General features: G+C 35.5%; 1 protein-coding gene across 2 annotated transcripts; it reads right to left on the bottom strand.

The window, feature by feature from the left end:
* Positions 1-31: 31 nt before the first annotated feature.
* On the bottom strand, positions 32-15,008 carry LOC109043553 (aminoacylase-1). 2 transcript variants are annotated; one of them, XM_019060769.2, is made up of 8 exons: positions 14,692-15,008; positions 13,523-13,692; positions 9,878-10,049; positions 9,471-9,617; positions 7,948-8,036; positions 6,536-6,762; positions 6,073-6,133; positions 32-4,471 (listed from the first exon to the last, which is right to left on the bottom strand). In XM_019060769.2, the coding sequence occupies exons 1-8, from the start codon at positions 14,780-14,782 to the stop codon at positions 4,328-4,330; spliced, it is 1,101 nt and encodes a 366-aa protein (XP_018916314.2). In that variant the 5' UTR covers positions 14,783-15,008; the 3' UTR covers positions 32-4,327. The 2 variants fall into 2 exon arrangements, with proteins under 2 accessions (XP_018916314.2, XP_018916313.2); XM_019060768.2 differs by having other exon boundaries at positions 7,948-8,135; positions 14,692-15,006.
* Between the last annotated feature and the right edge of the window lie 1,073 nt (positions 15,009-16,081).

Raw genomic sequence — 16,081 nt, 5'->3', positions numbered from 1 at the left:
TCTGCGCAGGTTAAGAAGAACATTCCAATGATGAAAATAAATGAAAAATAAATTTATTCAATTAGGTCAACATAGCAAAACAGTGTGGGAAAACAAGGAGAAACGATTTATCTTAACTTAGAAACAGCGCCGCATAAGCAAAAAGGAAGACACTAAATTTGAAATAAAACAACACTCTGAACTGAATTAATGGGGTGGCCTCGCCCCTGGACGTGCGCTTCGTGCAAGCGCTTTTTTAGTTTGGATGAGCGGTTCAGTTGTGATGTTCGTTATTTAAAGACCTATCCTCTGCAGGGATTGTGTATATTCCGAAGGGGAAGCATCACCCCAGTTGTGGTTTCAGTGTAGCTTGCATGAAGTTTACAATTCCTAAATTTATAATTGCGCCCACCATCTGAAAGTTAAGACCTTAATCTACAGTTTTTCTTCGCAGGATAGTTGTCCTGTGCCACTAGTATTTTCCTTCGGAAAATGCTCACAAAAAATGTTTCAATGATATTTGACCAACGATTTCCTCAACTTTTTCCGGAATGCTTACATTTAAAAAAATACAAGACCAATCCACACAGGTCAGTCATTCCCAAGGACAAGTTTTGGTACTCTACTGCGCAGTGACGTAGTATTGAGTGCCTGCAATGTATTTCTTAAGGGAGCACCCATTGTGACGTAGCATTGAGTGCTGCGAGTTAGGGCCGGGCGGGGGAGTGGATTTCACAAAAGCTGCGCAATGACTGATCTGTGTGAATTAGTCTTGAAAAAATATATTCTTATAACATAATTCTAACCAATGAATAAAATAATTTTTAAAAATAGGTAACTTATTGCTTTTTCTAATTGGTAGGAGTCAAAATTGTTGTGTCAGGGATTTGACTTTAAAAAGTTAAAAGAAATTTGAGAATTTCCTTCGCTCCTTTAAAAGATGCGTTGATTAAAAATGCACAAGACTACATGAACACATGTATGGAAAAAAAATATTTAATCTAAAAATAGCAACTTTACCTCTTTTGAGACTGAATAGAAGTCTTTCTACTATCACATTCAGAAGTTAATACTATAATGTTGTCACCAATAATTTGCAGAGAAAGGAAAATAATGATTACGTAGAACAGTTTAACAGTTGAGGTAAGAAAAACAGCTATTTTGTTTTCGGTGACCTATCATTTACGCAGCTTTTATTCCTTTTGTTCAGTTGTCAAAAATAAAGTCACTTTTATGCTGAAAAAATCAGTTTCTTTTAGAGCTCATATCATTTTTCGGAAAATGCTTCTGTACTTTTGCCATGACAAACGTCACGGTCTGTTTGCAGACAGCTGTACTACCAATGTCTGATAGGACTGACCCAAGTAGCACAGAAAAATTGCAATCATGTGGCAACATTAATGTTATTTCCTTGAGTGTTGTGTATGTTGCCTATCTACCGATTGAGGGAACACTTCTTAGTGAAATTTATTGCAATGAAACTGAAATTAGTTGTAATTTTTCATTCAATTGTATATTGCCTATCTTTTCGACACGCATAGAGCTCATTTTGTTAATTGTTAGTGTCTTTTTTGAGGGAAATACACTATTAAGTTCTTACTTGAAGAGCTTAAGAGGAGAAGGAAATTGCTACATTCATGGATAACCAAATTTGCTGTCTGCATTCAAAATAAAATAAAATAAAAAAATTAATTGGTAACTTGATTAATCACTAGAAAGATAAAAGTAAAATGTTTCACAGAAAACATTGAGTAAGATTAAAATAACACACTTCTGAAAGCGTTTATGCATGGCAAGGGATGTGCTGTGTTGTGATAATGCCAATGAGTCACAAAGCATAGAGAAAATACATATGGTGGTGACGAGCAGGGAAATGTACATTTAACATCACAGCAACCAATTACAGGTCTAATGAGGGTTGTAATGAAGATGTCTGGTGTACGGCACAAAGCAGTGTCTTGGGCCTCACACATTGCTGTCCTGTTTTCATTGACAGACAGCCTCATGTTCATTTCTGCCGAATGGCCAAATCTAATGGTGACTGTCTGGCCTTGCCACCACCTTTTTTATTCTCTCCATGATTACAGGGTGTTTTCTATCTTAGTAAAATAACTTTTTAATATTATTGCTGACCTGAATTTGTAGGGTGCTTCAGTTTATAATTAATGCAAAAAACATCTCAGTCGGGTGAGGATAATACTTCGGTGATGTTTTAATTATGATGTTGCCATGCACTGCACTTTACTAAAACTACATTTACATTAGAGAATTGAATAGCTCACTGAGAGAGGGGCGTGGAGCCTCAAAAAATCCTGTGGTACTCACATTTTGCTTTGAATAGGCCGTTTAATTTTAGACAGAGAGCTGATGATTTGGCCAACATGCATGAAATTTTAGCATGAAACTGATAGTACTTACAGAGAAGAAACTCATCAGCGCTAGTAACTTTGCTGCAGGTATGTAAAAATCTCGACCTTGTTTAGAAAATTTGTGCTCAGAAGAAGCTGAGGCAGAATTCAGGTGCAGTTTTAGAATGCGATTTACCGTGGCAAGTTGCACTGAAGTTGTCTTAAACTAGGAGAACGCAGCTCCACACATAACACACTAGTACATTTTCGAATAAAAATGGACAATGCACGAAGATATACAGCTTGCTGTTGCAGAAAGTATTCATAGTTTTCTAATAATGAGAAAAAAGAACTTTCTTTCATACCATTAGAGACCTTCAGGGGTCATTATAGAGCTATTTCTTATTTTCAAAAGTTGAATACTTTGTTCAATACAAGTTTTAATAGTTAACTAACATAGATGATATGTTAATAAGACCTGAGACTTGGACTAAGTTGTAAAGACTAGTGACAGGCTTCTTTTTCAGAATAACTTGTAATGATCAAACTAAACATCAGATTGCACAGAGGCTTATTTTTAACATTTGATAGGATACGTTCTTAAAGAACAGCACTCATGGCTAGTTTTTTGGAAATTCAAAGAATCTTTCTGAAAATAATTAATTTTCTGTTTCGATTAAAAAATAGTCAACGATCACAACCAACGCCTAGGGTAACATAAATTTCTAATTATCACTAAAATTATGCCTGTTCATATTTAAAAACTTATGAATAGGAGTATACATAAAACTATAGTGTATAAATTTAAAAACAACATTGTCGGAATAATAGTTAATAGTAAAAATTATGGAAGAACATGACAGGAAGATTCCTGTAAAATAACCTGTATTTTTAAATTCATTAATACTTGACTAGTACCTGCTATTACTGAATTTTTTCAGTTAGAAAAGAGTCAAAGGCCTAGATGAACCTCCAATATGAAGAGGTCATTGCGAAAAGACATAGGGTGATTCCATTACCGTACATTCTACATAAATTAAACTTTTTTTCTTTTTCCCTACGAAAATTCTGGCACAGAATAGAAAAAGTGGGATTACAGGATTGGTCGTTTTGCTCAGGCTCTTACAAACTAGACTTTCAGAAAGTAACTGGGGGCAAAACATTTGAATTCAAAAGCTCAATTGATTCCCTCTTTTGTAATGTTCAATCAAGAGAAATCACTCCTCCTCAGCAAAATAGAAACCAAACGCTGTGTTTTACATGTAATTACCATGAGTATGGTCTTTCTTAGATACATTGTTTAGAATTATGAGCACATATGATTATGAGAAAAGGAATCTGATTTTCAGACACTGTCCCATTATTGTTGAGAAAAAATTTCAAATGCAGTATCAGGTAACACATTGATAGATGAAGTACTTATTCTTACTGTCGAGATGAAAAATCTTTTATCTGCTCAAACAGAAAGCTAACCAATACTTTTGGAAACCTGCTAGGTATGTCATTGCACGTCTGCTCTGCATTGAACTACTGCATGGTTTTACTAACCTCTACATGGTCCTTTCTTGATGTTTTTTCCTTACAAAAATCACTGAAACTGCACACTCATTTTTGTAATTCAGTTCTAGTAATATCTGGAAGAGAATGAAAATTTTGGACATTTTTTCAAAACAAGATGCGACTAGGTATTCATTGTTGTTCCTTCCACCATCCTTAAAAATATCAACTCACGGATGAAGTGACTCTCTTGTAAAGTCCAAAGAACTGTGGAATCAAATCGTTATCATATGAAATGCTCCAGAAGATTGCTGTTAGAAATATTAGCAACAAATTAAGTTCCATTGAAATATGCAAAAAAAGGTTAGAATGGAGAGGAGTTAAACATTGAGCAATGCATTAAAAAGGAAGCACATAATTCTAAGCTTTAAGGAAGATATTGATCTCTTTGAGAATACTTGACTCTGAGAGGACGTGCATCAATGGAGATACAACTGTCATGATCAAGCAGTGGCCAATGCTTTAATGAGGTTGTAATAGATATCGATGCCTCGGAGGAAGACTTGCTCATTCAAAAATTCATCATGATCGTGTAGAAGAACTGGGGTTTTGTTCATTGGAGAAAAACCAAAAGCTGGAATACCAACCTAATATCACCAAAAAATGACAAGATTAAAGATATTGAAAAAACAATGAATGGAAAACATAGCATATTAATTCTAAAAGAACATTTAAGTGGGCTGCCATGGGAGGAGGGATCTTGCATAGAGAAAGTTCTATAAATATTTTGGAAAAACGAGCAAAAATGTTAAACGAGACTAGAGGAATGATAGTTTACAGTAAATAAGTTTACGCACTTTTAAACTGCGACAGAAGATCATGTGACGTCAGTAAATGCTCGAGTCAAGATGGCAGGTCTTCTGGCGCAGTCTTAAAGCTCTTAAATTTATTTGACATGGACTCTAATAATTCGAAGTTTGCAGTTCATAAAAAGTAATTTAAGAGAAAGCCATTAAAATTTTTGATCCGCAATGTTCGAGATTCAAGATTATTGGTCTAAAATGTAATTTTACACCCTTGATGGCATAATAATGAACCTGACTGCTAGTAATTTATTTTATAAGATGCTGAGATGTCGAAAATGCAAATTCAAATTTTTCGGCCTGATTCATGAAAAATTGCTAATCTAAAAAAATTCTTTATTCTCGGAGATCCCTTTCTCTGTGGACAGTTATACATATAAATCAATATACCGATGGCTGAATGCAAAAAAATTGTAGCCTAATTGCAATATGTAAACAAATCTTTCATTGTATATTATTTCCCTTAAGGAAAACTAATCAAAGTGCTTCCTTACAATTTTGTATTATTTTATTAAGAATAAGTGAAGGAAATTCACAAAAAATTTCAATGGGAGCTGTGGGTTGGTTTCTTTTGGAAAAAATAAAACAGGAGCAGAGTTACAACGTCGCAATTTGAAATTTCTGAGATTTTTCAACTTTAGCCATCAAGGAGTAGAATAACTTTTTATAGTGCCTAAGGACAGTTATTTTAAGAATCAGCACACTTTGACTATTAGTTATAGAGATTAATTTCGACATTTCTAGAAAAATCAGATCGAAAATGAAAAAAGACAGAACACATGTAAATATCTTCATTTTTTTTTTTCCATTTGAGAGTGTTAAGCTCTGTCTGGTGTGTCAGAAAATCCCATAGGGGAATACATCTCAACTATGAGCTTTACAATTTCTTCTCATGCTACATTTTGTTTTATAGAAGACCAGCAATTCATTTTCAGTAAAATTTTCAAAGAGTATTCTCAGAGGGTGAAAAAATCACATCATTTTTCAGGAAAAATCGATGATTTGGTTTTCCATTGGAAAAATAAAATGAGGAAATAGATAAAGATACGTTCCTCTCTTTTTTTATTTTTTGGTTTCACCATCTGAAATGGACTGTGCCTCTAGAGCACAGAATTCACACGCCTAAAAAAAAAGCCAGAAAATTTTATGAAAGTTCCCATGTACATTCTATAATGTGGATTTGCCGAACTGTAAAACCTAAGGAATGAAGAGATTTTATTTGTTCTAGATGAAATTTTCACAATATGAGGTGTTTCATTCAAAGAGGCACAAAACCTATTTTTATATTGACTTTTGTTCAGCCTGTATCAAAGCTATGACAAAAAAAAAAAAAAAAAAAAAAAAAAAAAAAAAAAAAATATTAGACAGAGAAATTGGAGACAAACCTCTCTGATGTACCGACAGTCGGTGCCACCTGGAAAGACAGCAGTTTTCAGAGAAACATTCCTGCAGACACAGCATAATTCAATATGAGACACATGATTGTGAAGATAAGAATCCAAGAATCAAAGACAAATTGATGACCAAGCTCCCTTGACAAATACGTATTCGTATGACTCAGTAATGACAGGTATCATGCCTACTTTCAAGTTAATGCTCCCGCCCCTCTTGAAAGAAAAAACTTATCTTAGTCTCATGAAATTCCTAATATAGTGGTAGACGTAGTATGAATATAAGTAGAATTCGTAGAAACTATTTTATTTATTATCGGCTAATGTGCAGTAATAAAAAAGCATAAAATCTAGATAAGTTTCGTCCGAACTTTGACCTGTAACATTACCAATTTTTGGCTTACATATATTGATTGTGAAATAAATGAATAGAAATAACTTAGTACTATGGTCTTACATTTTATCACACTCTTTCTTAAAAATGTTCCACCAGGGGTTGGTTTTAGGGTCTATACTGGTAACTTCAATTTTTGGCATTTTCTGCCGAAAGGAAAGATTAGCGCCACATTCACTGGCCATCTGTCTCAACTTGGCTTCAAATTCTGTGTGGTCAACATCGACTGCAACTCGGCAATCAAAAGTCGCAACAAATGCGGGGGGCACTACATTGTTCTGAACTCCGCCCTGAAATATGGATAGTAAAATCATCTTATAAGAACACAGAATACTTTAGTTTCATTCAGTTTTGTTCATGATTGGTTGGAATAGACCTCAAAAATTAGTAGGATCTGATAATATGCAAAATTATTCTGCTCTCATTAATTTGTAAATTTTTTATGCTCGTAATGTACCTCATCTTTGTTGCCAACAATTGAACAGAGAGTATTTTCTTCAAATTCTAGAATTTTCTCCTGAATCTGTAGCAGCAATTTTTTGAAAAAATTGGAACTTTTATGGTACTTCTAAGACAATCTGAAACCACTCTATTTCAGATGTTTCACATCACAATGGCTTCAATACCAATTTCTGTATGAGCAACTAGATGGATTTGACACCTGGAGGACAAAGTCTGAAACATGGAAACTCTTAAGAAGTTTATTGTGACCAGTTTCTGAAGATTACGTAACAAATCGTTTCCCACAAATGAATTAGTAATGATGTTCAATTATGCTCAGAACTGCCCAGAAGAAAAATATCAATCTAAAACCAAGGATCTCTATCAAAGCGTTTCAAAATCACTCTACATACATACTTAATACATAGGGTGTCCCAAAAGTACCCAAGCTGGCACCATAACCTTGAAACAAATACACCTTATGAGCTGGTTTTGGTTGCACTTGATGGGACGGCTTATTTTCTTTCGAGTAGCATCAAGTTGAGCCCCTTTGGTAAAAATTTCTTCATTTTATGGCAGTTTAAAAAAATATAAGACAGAGACGTCTAACTTTTTCCTTCCCCGAGAAAGATCTCTTGAAACTAAGTTCCGAGACTTAACAGGCTAAATTAATGGCAACCTAGGCCGGAACTCGGCAAAACTGCTCGAATATTAGCTGACTACAGTTTTAACAATGGCAATAACGCAAGATAAGATGAAGAGACACCTGTAGCATTCTGCAATAGCAAGAATGAATTTTTAGTCACCAAAATTTCAGGAAGAAAAATCATGGTTGGAAAAGGTGAGGGCTTCATTTTTATTTTGTTTCAAACCGTACAGAATTCGGAGATTTTTTTATCAAATGATCTCAGCTTGAGCTCAATGCACTGGCATTCTGAGGCACAAGGTCTCCTTTCCTAAGCACCCTTTCCTTTCTTGGGCTTGCAAATCTCCTGAATAATTGAATGAAGCATTCCTAAGAAAGAGATACTTACATTTATGATTGTGAGATTGAGTGTTGTAACATCGCCAATTGTAAAATCTGGGTTCAACTGAAGCCGTCTTTTTTCCTTCTCACGAAAATCTAAAAATTTTTGAAGAGCCAGAGATAATTTCTCTCCAGCAGTGTTCTCATGTAAAAGAGATCCATGACCGGTTTGTCCCGGGCACTCAATATCAAACACTGTGTAACAGAATATCCATTCCAAATTCAAAGATCTCTCAAGGCATTAAAAATTGCTACGGATAAAGATATGAAGCAAAAGGAGGAAAACTCATCACAGAAGTGTTTTTACACTAATTTTTCGGATAAATGTAATAGCAACAAATTCAGATTTACCATTGATGTGATATGTGGTTATTTATAAATCAAGGTAAGTACTCTTTTTCCTGCTGATTTTTAAGTTCCTTCACAATGTTTAACACCATCCCAACAATTAAAGAGCCATCTGGCTGAGAAGCTTAGTGTTTAGGCCTTATTCACGATTTTTTAGAGGTCATGTGCAATTTAGGGTAAGAAAAACAAGAGAAAAGTGGGTAAACAAGTTTGAGATAAACTACCTTGGATATTTCGGGGTGGTTTTGATCCTCTTGTCAAACAGGAATGAAAAAAATGGGAGAATAAAATTGACTCCCCCTTAAAAAAAACGAAGATCCCTAGTTTTGCATGGAAATGTCTGCGGCTTTTTTTGCGTTTTTTTCCCTTGAGTATCCTTTTTTTTGGGCATTTTTTCTTTCATTTAATTATTCAGACTTTTTGCGTATTATTCTTGATGGCAATTCTGGACATTTTGTAAAGAATAGGGCTAAGATAGGATTTGAGGCTGCACTAATTTACAAAATTTCTCATTTTTAGATGAAAGCTTGATTTTTAGAGTGCATGGCGCCTAGTGAAGGGAGGGAGAATATTGTTCTTAAACCAGTGTTTAGCGTGAAATCTGCAGAATTCTTTATGCCTCAAAAGACAAAACAGGCAGCTTTTTTTCATCTTTTAACCTGATCTCAGATCTTTTTTATTTGAAACCTCACAGAAAATTAGCAAGTTAAATTTAGGAATATTTTACCTCCAATACAAACGAATCAAATTAATAAAAAATCTTATAGCATTTTAAACACCCTCTTTACAGGTTGTTTTACACCAATGCTATTGAGGCAATCTTAATTTTGTATTTCAGACACCAAAATAGGTTTTAAACACTCATATGACTTCCAATTTATTAAATATTTCTAATATTTATGATGGACAGGACTATCAGATTGTATTTAAGGATAGAAGTTTAATATAATAAGGTCTGTTTAGAAGTAAAAATTACATTTAATTTCTGATACATACTGAAATCATTTTCCCTTAGATTTCACCAATAGGTAATGAAACTGGGGTGAGGTTCCACCATTTATCATCAATAAAGTAGAGCCTGCAAAACTTCTGACAAAAAATTCAGTTCATGTAATCTCATCGTCAGATCCCAAAGAGATTTTAAATTGCAGTATCGATCAAAAACAACTGGAGAACACTTACCCCAAATTGATCGCTCTCCATAGTACAGCATAAATTCATCTGTGGCACTAGCCATACCTTCATCTAATGCACAGCCTACATTTAAATTCTTGAATTCTTGCGTTTTAATGAAAAGTCCCATTCCATCGACGCCACCAATTTCTTCATCTGTAAATTAAAATAATAACAAGTTAAAGCAAGGTAGGTACCCTTCTCACATTTAATACCATTTATTGAACTAATTTATCCTTGAAATAGGTGAATAAACTTTAGATGCCCCTTTGATATTTTCCCCTGAAAGCACAAATACTCTTGCTTGAATCATCATGTAATGAATATTACTGGCTTCGAAGAGCTGTAGCTCACTAACACAAAAATCGGTGCATACAAAGAAATGATGATACATTACCAACTTTGAGTTGAGTTACCTGGGACAAAAGTTAAGTGTAAAGTTCTTTTGAGATGCAAGCCTTCTTGGATGTACTTGCGGACCGTTTCAATGTACTGAATTCCAACACATTTCATGTCTTGAGCTCCACGTGCATAAATATTTCCATTTTCGTCTTTGATGGCTGCAAATGGTTTGTGCGTCCATTTTTCCTGAGGAATGATCATATTGTGACAATTCAATCAGTCATGAAAGATACCACTAACGTAAATTTCTGCATTAAAACTTCAGTTATTTTAGATTTTTCTCAACTTCAGTTTGAGAAGCTTTTCAAAAAAATATTCTGATGGAATCAAGCAAAAGGGACATATGTGTAATAGTTTAGGATTAGTAACATGCCTGGGATACGAAATTGGAATGGCACAATTGGAGCAGGAGGGTCTAGAAACAGAGGACACTCTCAAAAATTAAACTCCATGGCCTCTTAGTATTTCCAATCTTCTGTAAATATGTCCCGTTTGCTTCGTGTAACTCTAGCTAATTCAAAGTTTAGCAATAAACGGACTTATCTGTAAAAACGTAAGGGAAGAACATTTAATCTGCTCGAGGCTACTGTTTTGGCTATCAAAAACTAATCTTCAATTTGCTGTAGGTAAGGCTTAAGCATAGAATTATTCGCAACCAAGCTATCATAAGACTAAAAAGCAAAAATCATCCACAGAATAGATAGCCTCTTTTTAAAAAGAGGTATGATCCTATCACTGAAGGTATCTGTAAAGTGAGTCATCTCTGATAGAAAGCATGTCCGCAGGGAAATTCAACTCTCAAAAATCTTCCTTTCTATAATCAGCTAACGGCATGGCTATTGATAGCAGCATGGAAAAACTTTCAAAAAAAGCTATTGAGTAATTAAAGATTAGAACACCAGACTTTCAGACTACTACTACTTTAGGCAGACTTCTTACGGATAAGCTTAACAGTTTTATGCTTATCAACGTTTTAAGCACAACTCTAAAAACACTTGAAATCAAAACGAGAATTAGGCAATGGTGACTTCGTTGTGCAGTAGATTCAGACTGTGATAATCTCCATTTAGTAAAGTAAATTCGATTTGTGGGAGAGTCACTGTCTGCATATTTTCTAGGTCTTTATGATACAGCTGTTGTATTATAGTTTCGTAGGGATTTTTTCATTCAGGAGAAAACAAAGAGATGCCATAGAGAAAAAAAAAGGAGGTGTTTGCATTTTGGGCATCTTGTAATTTTTTTGATGACGTAGGTCGGTAAGTACAGCGACGTTTATCATTGATTTTCTTGGAAATGGTGTGATTTACGGATTTATTTAAGTCGTTCTATAAAAAGTGCTTGAAATTATATCATAAATTGATTTAAATAAAAGAATCGGATGTTATGGTCCGTTTTTCATACTTCGAATTCCGGACTTCGCTGACCAGGTTGTACCGACCTATGTCACAGGGTAAACAAACCTCAAGATGCAAACACCTTCTTTTTTTTCTCTATGAAGAGATGCAATTTTACTATTCAATAAAGGCCTCCCTTTATTTTTAGGAGCATAGTGGCTGGTGGATTTTGCTGTTATCTATGACTTTTTCAGAATCATCAAATTACTCGGGACATTAGAGGCAGGGTTCTGAGCATGCAAAGACTTTGTATACTGAAGACAGATATGAATAGAAGTAGCTCATTATAATCTCTCGTGCTTGCTCTTGAGTATCTAAGAATTATTGATGCAAGCGCTAAAAAAGTTTACATGATTTATGATAACTTCAACATTTCTGAGAGGTAAGATTATCTTCTCAGTGTTGCACTATTGTCAGAAAAAGAAAGTGCACAAGGTGATTTGGGATTGCGGTTGAAGATTTCAGAGGCTAAATTCTTGGGATAATTTCTTGTAGTGAGTCTTTTTTGGTATGAAACTGTTAAAAACCAGTCTCCCCAAAGCTAAAGGGAGCAAAAAACCAAAACTTTTTTCTTTTCGATTGTGGAGGCAATTTTGGATCATCTTAGATGAAAATTAATTTTAGAAGGTACTTATAGGCACTCTACTTATTCATGATCTCAAAACATGGAAAAAATATAAATTCTTCACTTGGGAGGGGGGGGGGGGGATGAAAGAAAGAACTTTGTAATGAGCTTCGTACTACTTGCTGGTCAGGGTAAGAAGTTAAGCACCACAGTTCTTGTTTCTTCATCAAAATTGCATGAACTTAGAACAGGGTGGGACACATCCAAAATTTTCAAGTTCAGCTCAGAGGTGAGAAATGAGCATCATGGGTGGCGGTAGCCACCTGCGGACAAAGTCTAAACTCGACAACACTGGAAAGCCTCCAAACAAAAAAGGTGGCAGCCAATTTTCTGCACTTGTAAATTCAATAACTTCCTGCTTTTCAAAAAGCAGCAGTCTATTTTAATTGAACCTGTCACTGAAGGAATTTTAGCATGCTATGAGATAAATTAATTCCTGGTGCACACTGAGTTTTCCTTTAAAAAATTAAGACTTTGATGTATGAAAGGATGCAGAGTATTTTGTGAAATCTACCTTTAGTTATTTTCCTGACTGATGTATTAGTTTTATATTTATTGAAGCTGATTTTTTGCAAATGGGAAGTTCTGATCATAGGGCCACAAGAGGCCAACAACACCATTTACACTATTACTTATACCTATTATTAATTCACCAATTTATAGTATCAACTATAAATGCTGATTTCTCATTTATAAGATGATTTAGGGGTGCGGGAACCTCCTGACAGCATGACTGACTTAGTCCCATGTTGTTCACTTGAAATCAGAGAATCCCTGGGAGAATAGGAAAAACAGGAAAACCCTATCAGATTTTTTTAAAATTACTGCTAGCGATGGATCAGTCCAATTTTTGGGGTAGGTAAAAGGTGGGTAATAGTTTCTCTGTTTTATTTTTATTCAACGAGAGAAGGCAAGTAATTAACAATGGATAAGCTTAAGTTTTAGAGGTGGTAAAAGTTTTTTTTTTTTTGGCTCATGAGAGATGGCTTGTTAAATTTGGGGGATGGCAAGTACGAAACTTCCTGCTCCCCTGAGATGATTTTGGACTTTCAAGTACATCTGTACCTACTTGCAAGAAATTTTGATGGGGAAATATGAACTGCAGTGCTTTGAGGTGATACATAATTTTGTGTGATGTGTGACCATTGCCTACGAGAATGGAGAGGCCGTAACTAGTCAGTTCTGTGACGTCAAGCTAGTAGATATTTACCGAAAACAACAAGCATCTCCGGGTCATCAGTGCATCGATGAGTGAGGCAGTCGCTGCGTGGACCAATCAGAGTGGCTCTCGATCGGCCGAAGTTGCGCGAGCGGCCCGTTTGAATCTGAGTGGAGTAACGATTTTCGGTATTACGCATTCATTTCCCCGATATTTAGACAATGTCACAAATGAACTAGTTAGTTTTCTAAAGTGAAATTTCATCTTCTTTCTAAACGGTTCTTATGAAATTTTGCATCAGATCAACCCTGAAAGAGATATCGGCGAGAAATCATCGCGCGGCAAGCGTTCTCCCATAAGAACGCGTGTTAAACCGCGGCCGAGTTTCATCTACTAGTGTGACGTCACAGAATCGTAGTTACGGCCTCTCCATTCTCGTAGGCAACGGTGATACATAATTTTGTGTGATGTGTGACCTTACTTCAAAAACGGGAACAACATCCATGTGAGAATTCAACAGTAAAGAAGGGAGCTCTGGGTTGGTGCCTAGCCAAGATATAACAACAATTGGCTTTTTTGGCTTCAGCTCGAATACTTTGAACTTTAGGTTGAGCCCTTCTGCTTGTCGCCTGAGAAACTCGATACAGCCATCTGAAAATTAGAGAGACAATATGAGACAAATGCTGAATGAGAAGAACATCGGTTAATTTTAGTACTACAGAAGAATACATCACCTTTACAAATTCAAATAAATTTCATCAACTATCTTCAACAATCTGAGGCATGTAAAATGAGACCTGTTCATCACCCTTCTTAAACGCAACTCGTGAAGATGGTCAGTTAGGTAGGTACTGGAAAATTTGAGGATATTGGCACAACATCCCGGATGATGTAACTTAGGACAATCAGGTAGACAAAATTGGGATCACTTTTTGCAATTTTAGATACTTTGCGCAGTTAAAAAAATTAATGGATAAGAGCGGAAGTTTCTTACTCTTCCATTATCTAGATACCTATTAGATAAAAGGTGCCAGCCTCAGTTGATTCCATTTCTGTATGTTGAGTTCTGATTCTTTTTTAGTTTGCCTCAATATTTGTCAGACTGTTTATTCCAAATTCCTTTTGAATACTTTGTAGGTTATCCTCTTTGATACAAAAAGTTTTCCTGTGCCATCCGGGGAAATGTCTAAATATTTCGTAAAGTGAGTTGCGTTCAGAGGTGGACTAACTCTTGGAGAAGACATCTTCGTAGGATGTTTCCAGGGATCTTGGGGGATACATAAGAGCTTAAGTGTAGCGGGACTGACTCGCTGTCCAGGCAGACCAGGTGATCTCTGGTTAAATAAAGAGATTTTACAAAAGCAAGGTAGATACATGCTGGTAAGTAAAAACTTGCACAACACTGCAGTTAGAAACATATGTTTTAAAGAAAAGTGCTGCAACAGGTGCTGATACAGATAGAAAATGAGACCTTTAAGGTGTCAAATATTTGAACGCAAAAAATCAATTTTCTTAATGCCTTTGCTACTTTACGTTGATTTTTATGAAGAAAAGGAAAGAAAACCTTGGTGATCTCCTGCTTAGGTGCAGCGGTTTTCCGTGTTCTAACCAGCAAGATTTGAAAGTAAAGGGCTGAAAGAAAATTCTTACCATAATTTATATTAGGATGCACAGATGGTATTCTGAGATATTCACGAAAATTTGAAACAGCTAGAGGTTCACTCTTCATGCAGCAACTCATTTTGACACTTGACACCTAAATGACAGATAGTTGGGCAGTTTAAGGTGATGAACTACACCTACGCCGTTTAACTTCAGCTATAATGGAGAAATTATATTGAGAGCAAAAGTTGAAAATCGAAATTTGACGGTTGTAATGGTTGTTATCAATTTGTTATCAGTTACTTATCACAGTGAGAAAGCTGAAAGTTTAAAGTGGTTTATCAGTTCAGTTTGTGTGTTTGTTGTTGTTATCATTCTGATAATTATTACGTCACGCTAAAGACGCGCGCGCACGATGAGCAGGTCACCAATAAAACGTCGATGTTTACTTTTTGCAGGCAAAGACCCCCTACGATGTGCAGGCAAGATGGCTGCGTCGCGCGACGGGAACTCAGGGCAGTTCGAGCACTCTCTTCCCAATACCTACTCTAACCCATCCTATCGTCCGCCGCCTCCCTACCCCACCCAGCTCGTAATTCTCAAAATACTTTGGCAAGATATTTTTCTGATATAATTTAAAGATATAATATAATTATTGACATAATTATTATGATATAATTTATTTAAGGATTGAGGATGGAGAATCTTTAGAATTTATGGAGAAATCACAAGCTTGTGTGGGGGCCCCAGCGTTCTGAGGCATTGAAATTAATCTTAAACGTACCTATTTACATTTTGAATTTTGGTGGAAAATACGGGGGGGGGAGGGGGCTTTAATTTATATCTGAGCCATGTATGTTTGATGATTAGAGGATTTACTTATTGCTAAATAGGCAGAGGATGCCAGATGATAAGGGATGAGTTTGAGGATTGTATGCGCACAAGGTATAAATGTTTTCAGGATAAAGCTATGGCAGCTAAAAACTAAGATAGCATCCTTCCTTCCTTATTGGAATCAGGCGTAGATCTCAGGAAAATTTAAAAAATAAAAGGAGGCTATCTACGTGTGGGAGAAACACACAAGTTACTTAGAGTAAGAGTTAAATTTTAGGTAAAAAAGATGTGTAGTTGGTCGGTAAGATATTGTTTTAGCAAATTTTTCAAGAAATGTGCTAAGTGCCTCGTATTTACCTATTAACAGGAAGTTTCCAGAAGTTGTGCCATTGTGCCACAAAAAGAAATTGATAAATTTGTGCGAATGTTTAGTAAAAGTTTTAGCTTGATGGTTCATCTTTACATGGAAATATTTTTGGTACAATTATAATTTCCACAATGAACGTCTGGCAACACAGCTAACTTAGCAAAATCCCTCATATTTCTTAGGAATTAAGTCAGATGTGAGGGTAAGATTTATCCCCCCCCCCCTTCCTCCTCGCAA

This window comes from Bemisia tabaci, chromosome 2 (assembly GCF_918797505.1).
Source record: "Bemisia tabaci chromosome 2, PGI_BMITA_v3".
NCBI classification, from domain to species: Eukaryota; Metazoa; Arthropoda; class Insecta; order Hemiptera; family Aleyrodidae; genus Bemisia; species Bemisia tabaci.
This window is presented reverse-complemented; position numbering and strand designations above follow the sequence as displayed.

What these genes read in the sequence shown, in the direction of transcription:
- LOC109043553 (XM_019060768.2), bottom strand. Translation starts at nt 14,782, where the DNA reads ATGAGTTGCTGCATGAAGAGTGAACCTCTAGCTGTTTCAAATTTTCGT. An exon ending in ACACTTAACTTTTGTCCCAG is followed by an intron (nt 9,618 to 9,877) that starts GTAACTCAACTC and finishes TTTAATTTACAG; the next exon opens with ATGAAGAAATTGGTGGCGTC. An exon ending in TCAATCTCACAATCATAAAT is followed by an intron (nt 6,763 to 7,947) that starts GTAAGTATCTCT and finishes TCCATATTTCAG; the next exon opens with GGCGGAGTTCAGAACAATGT.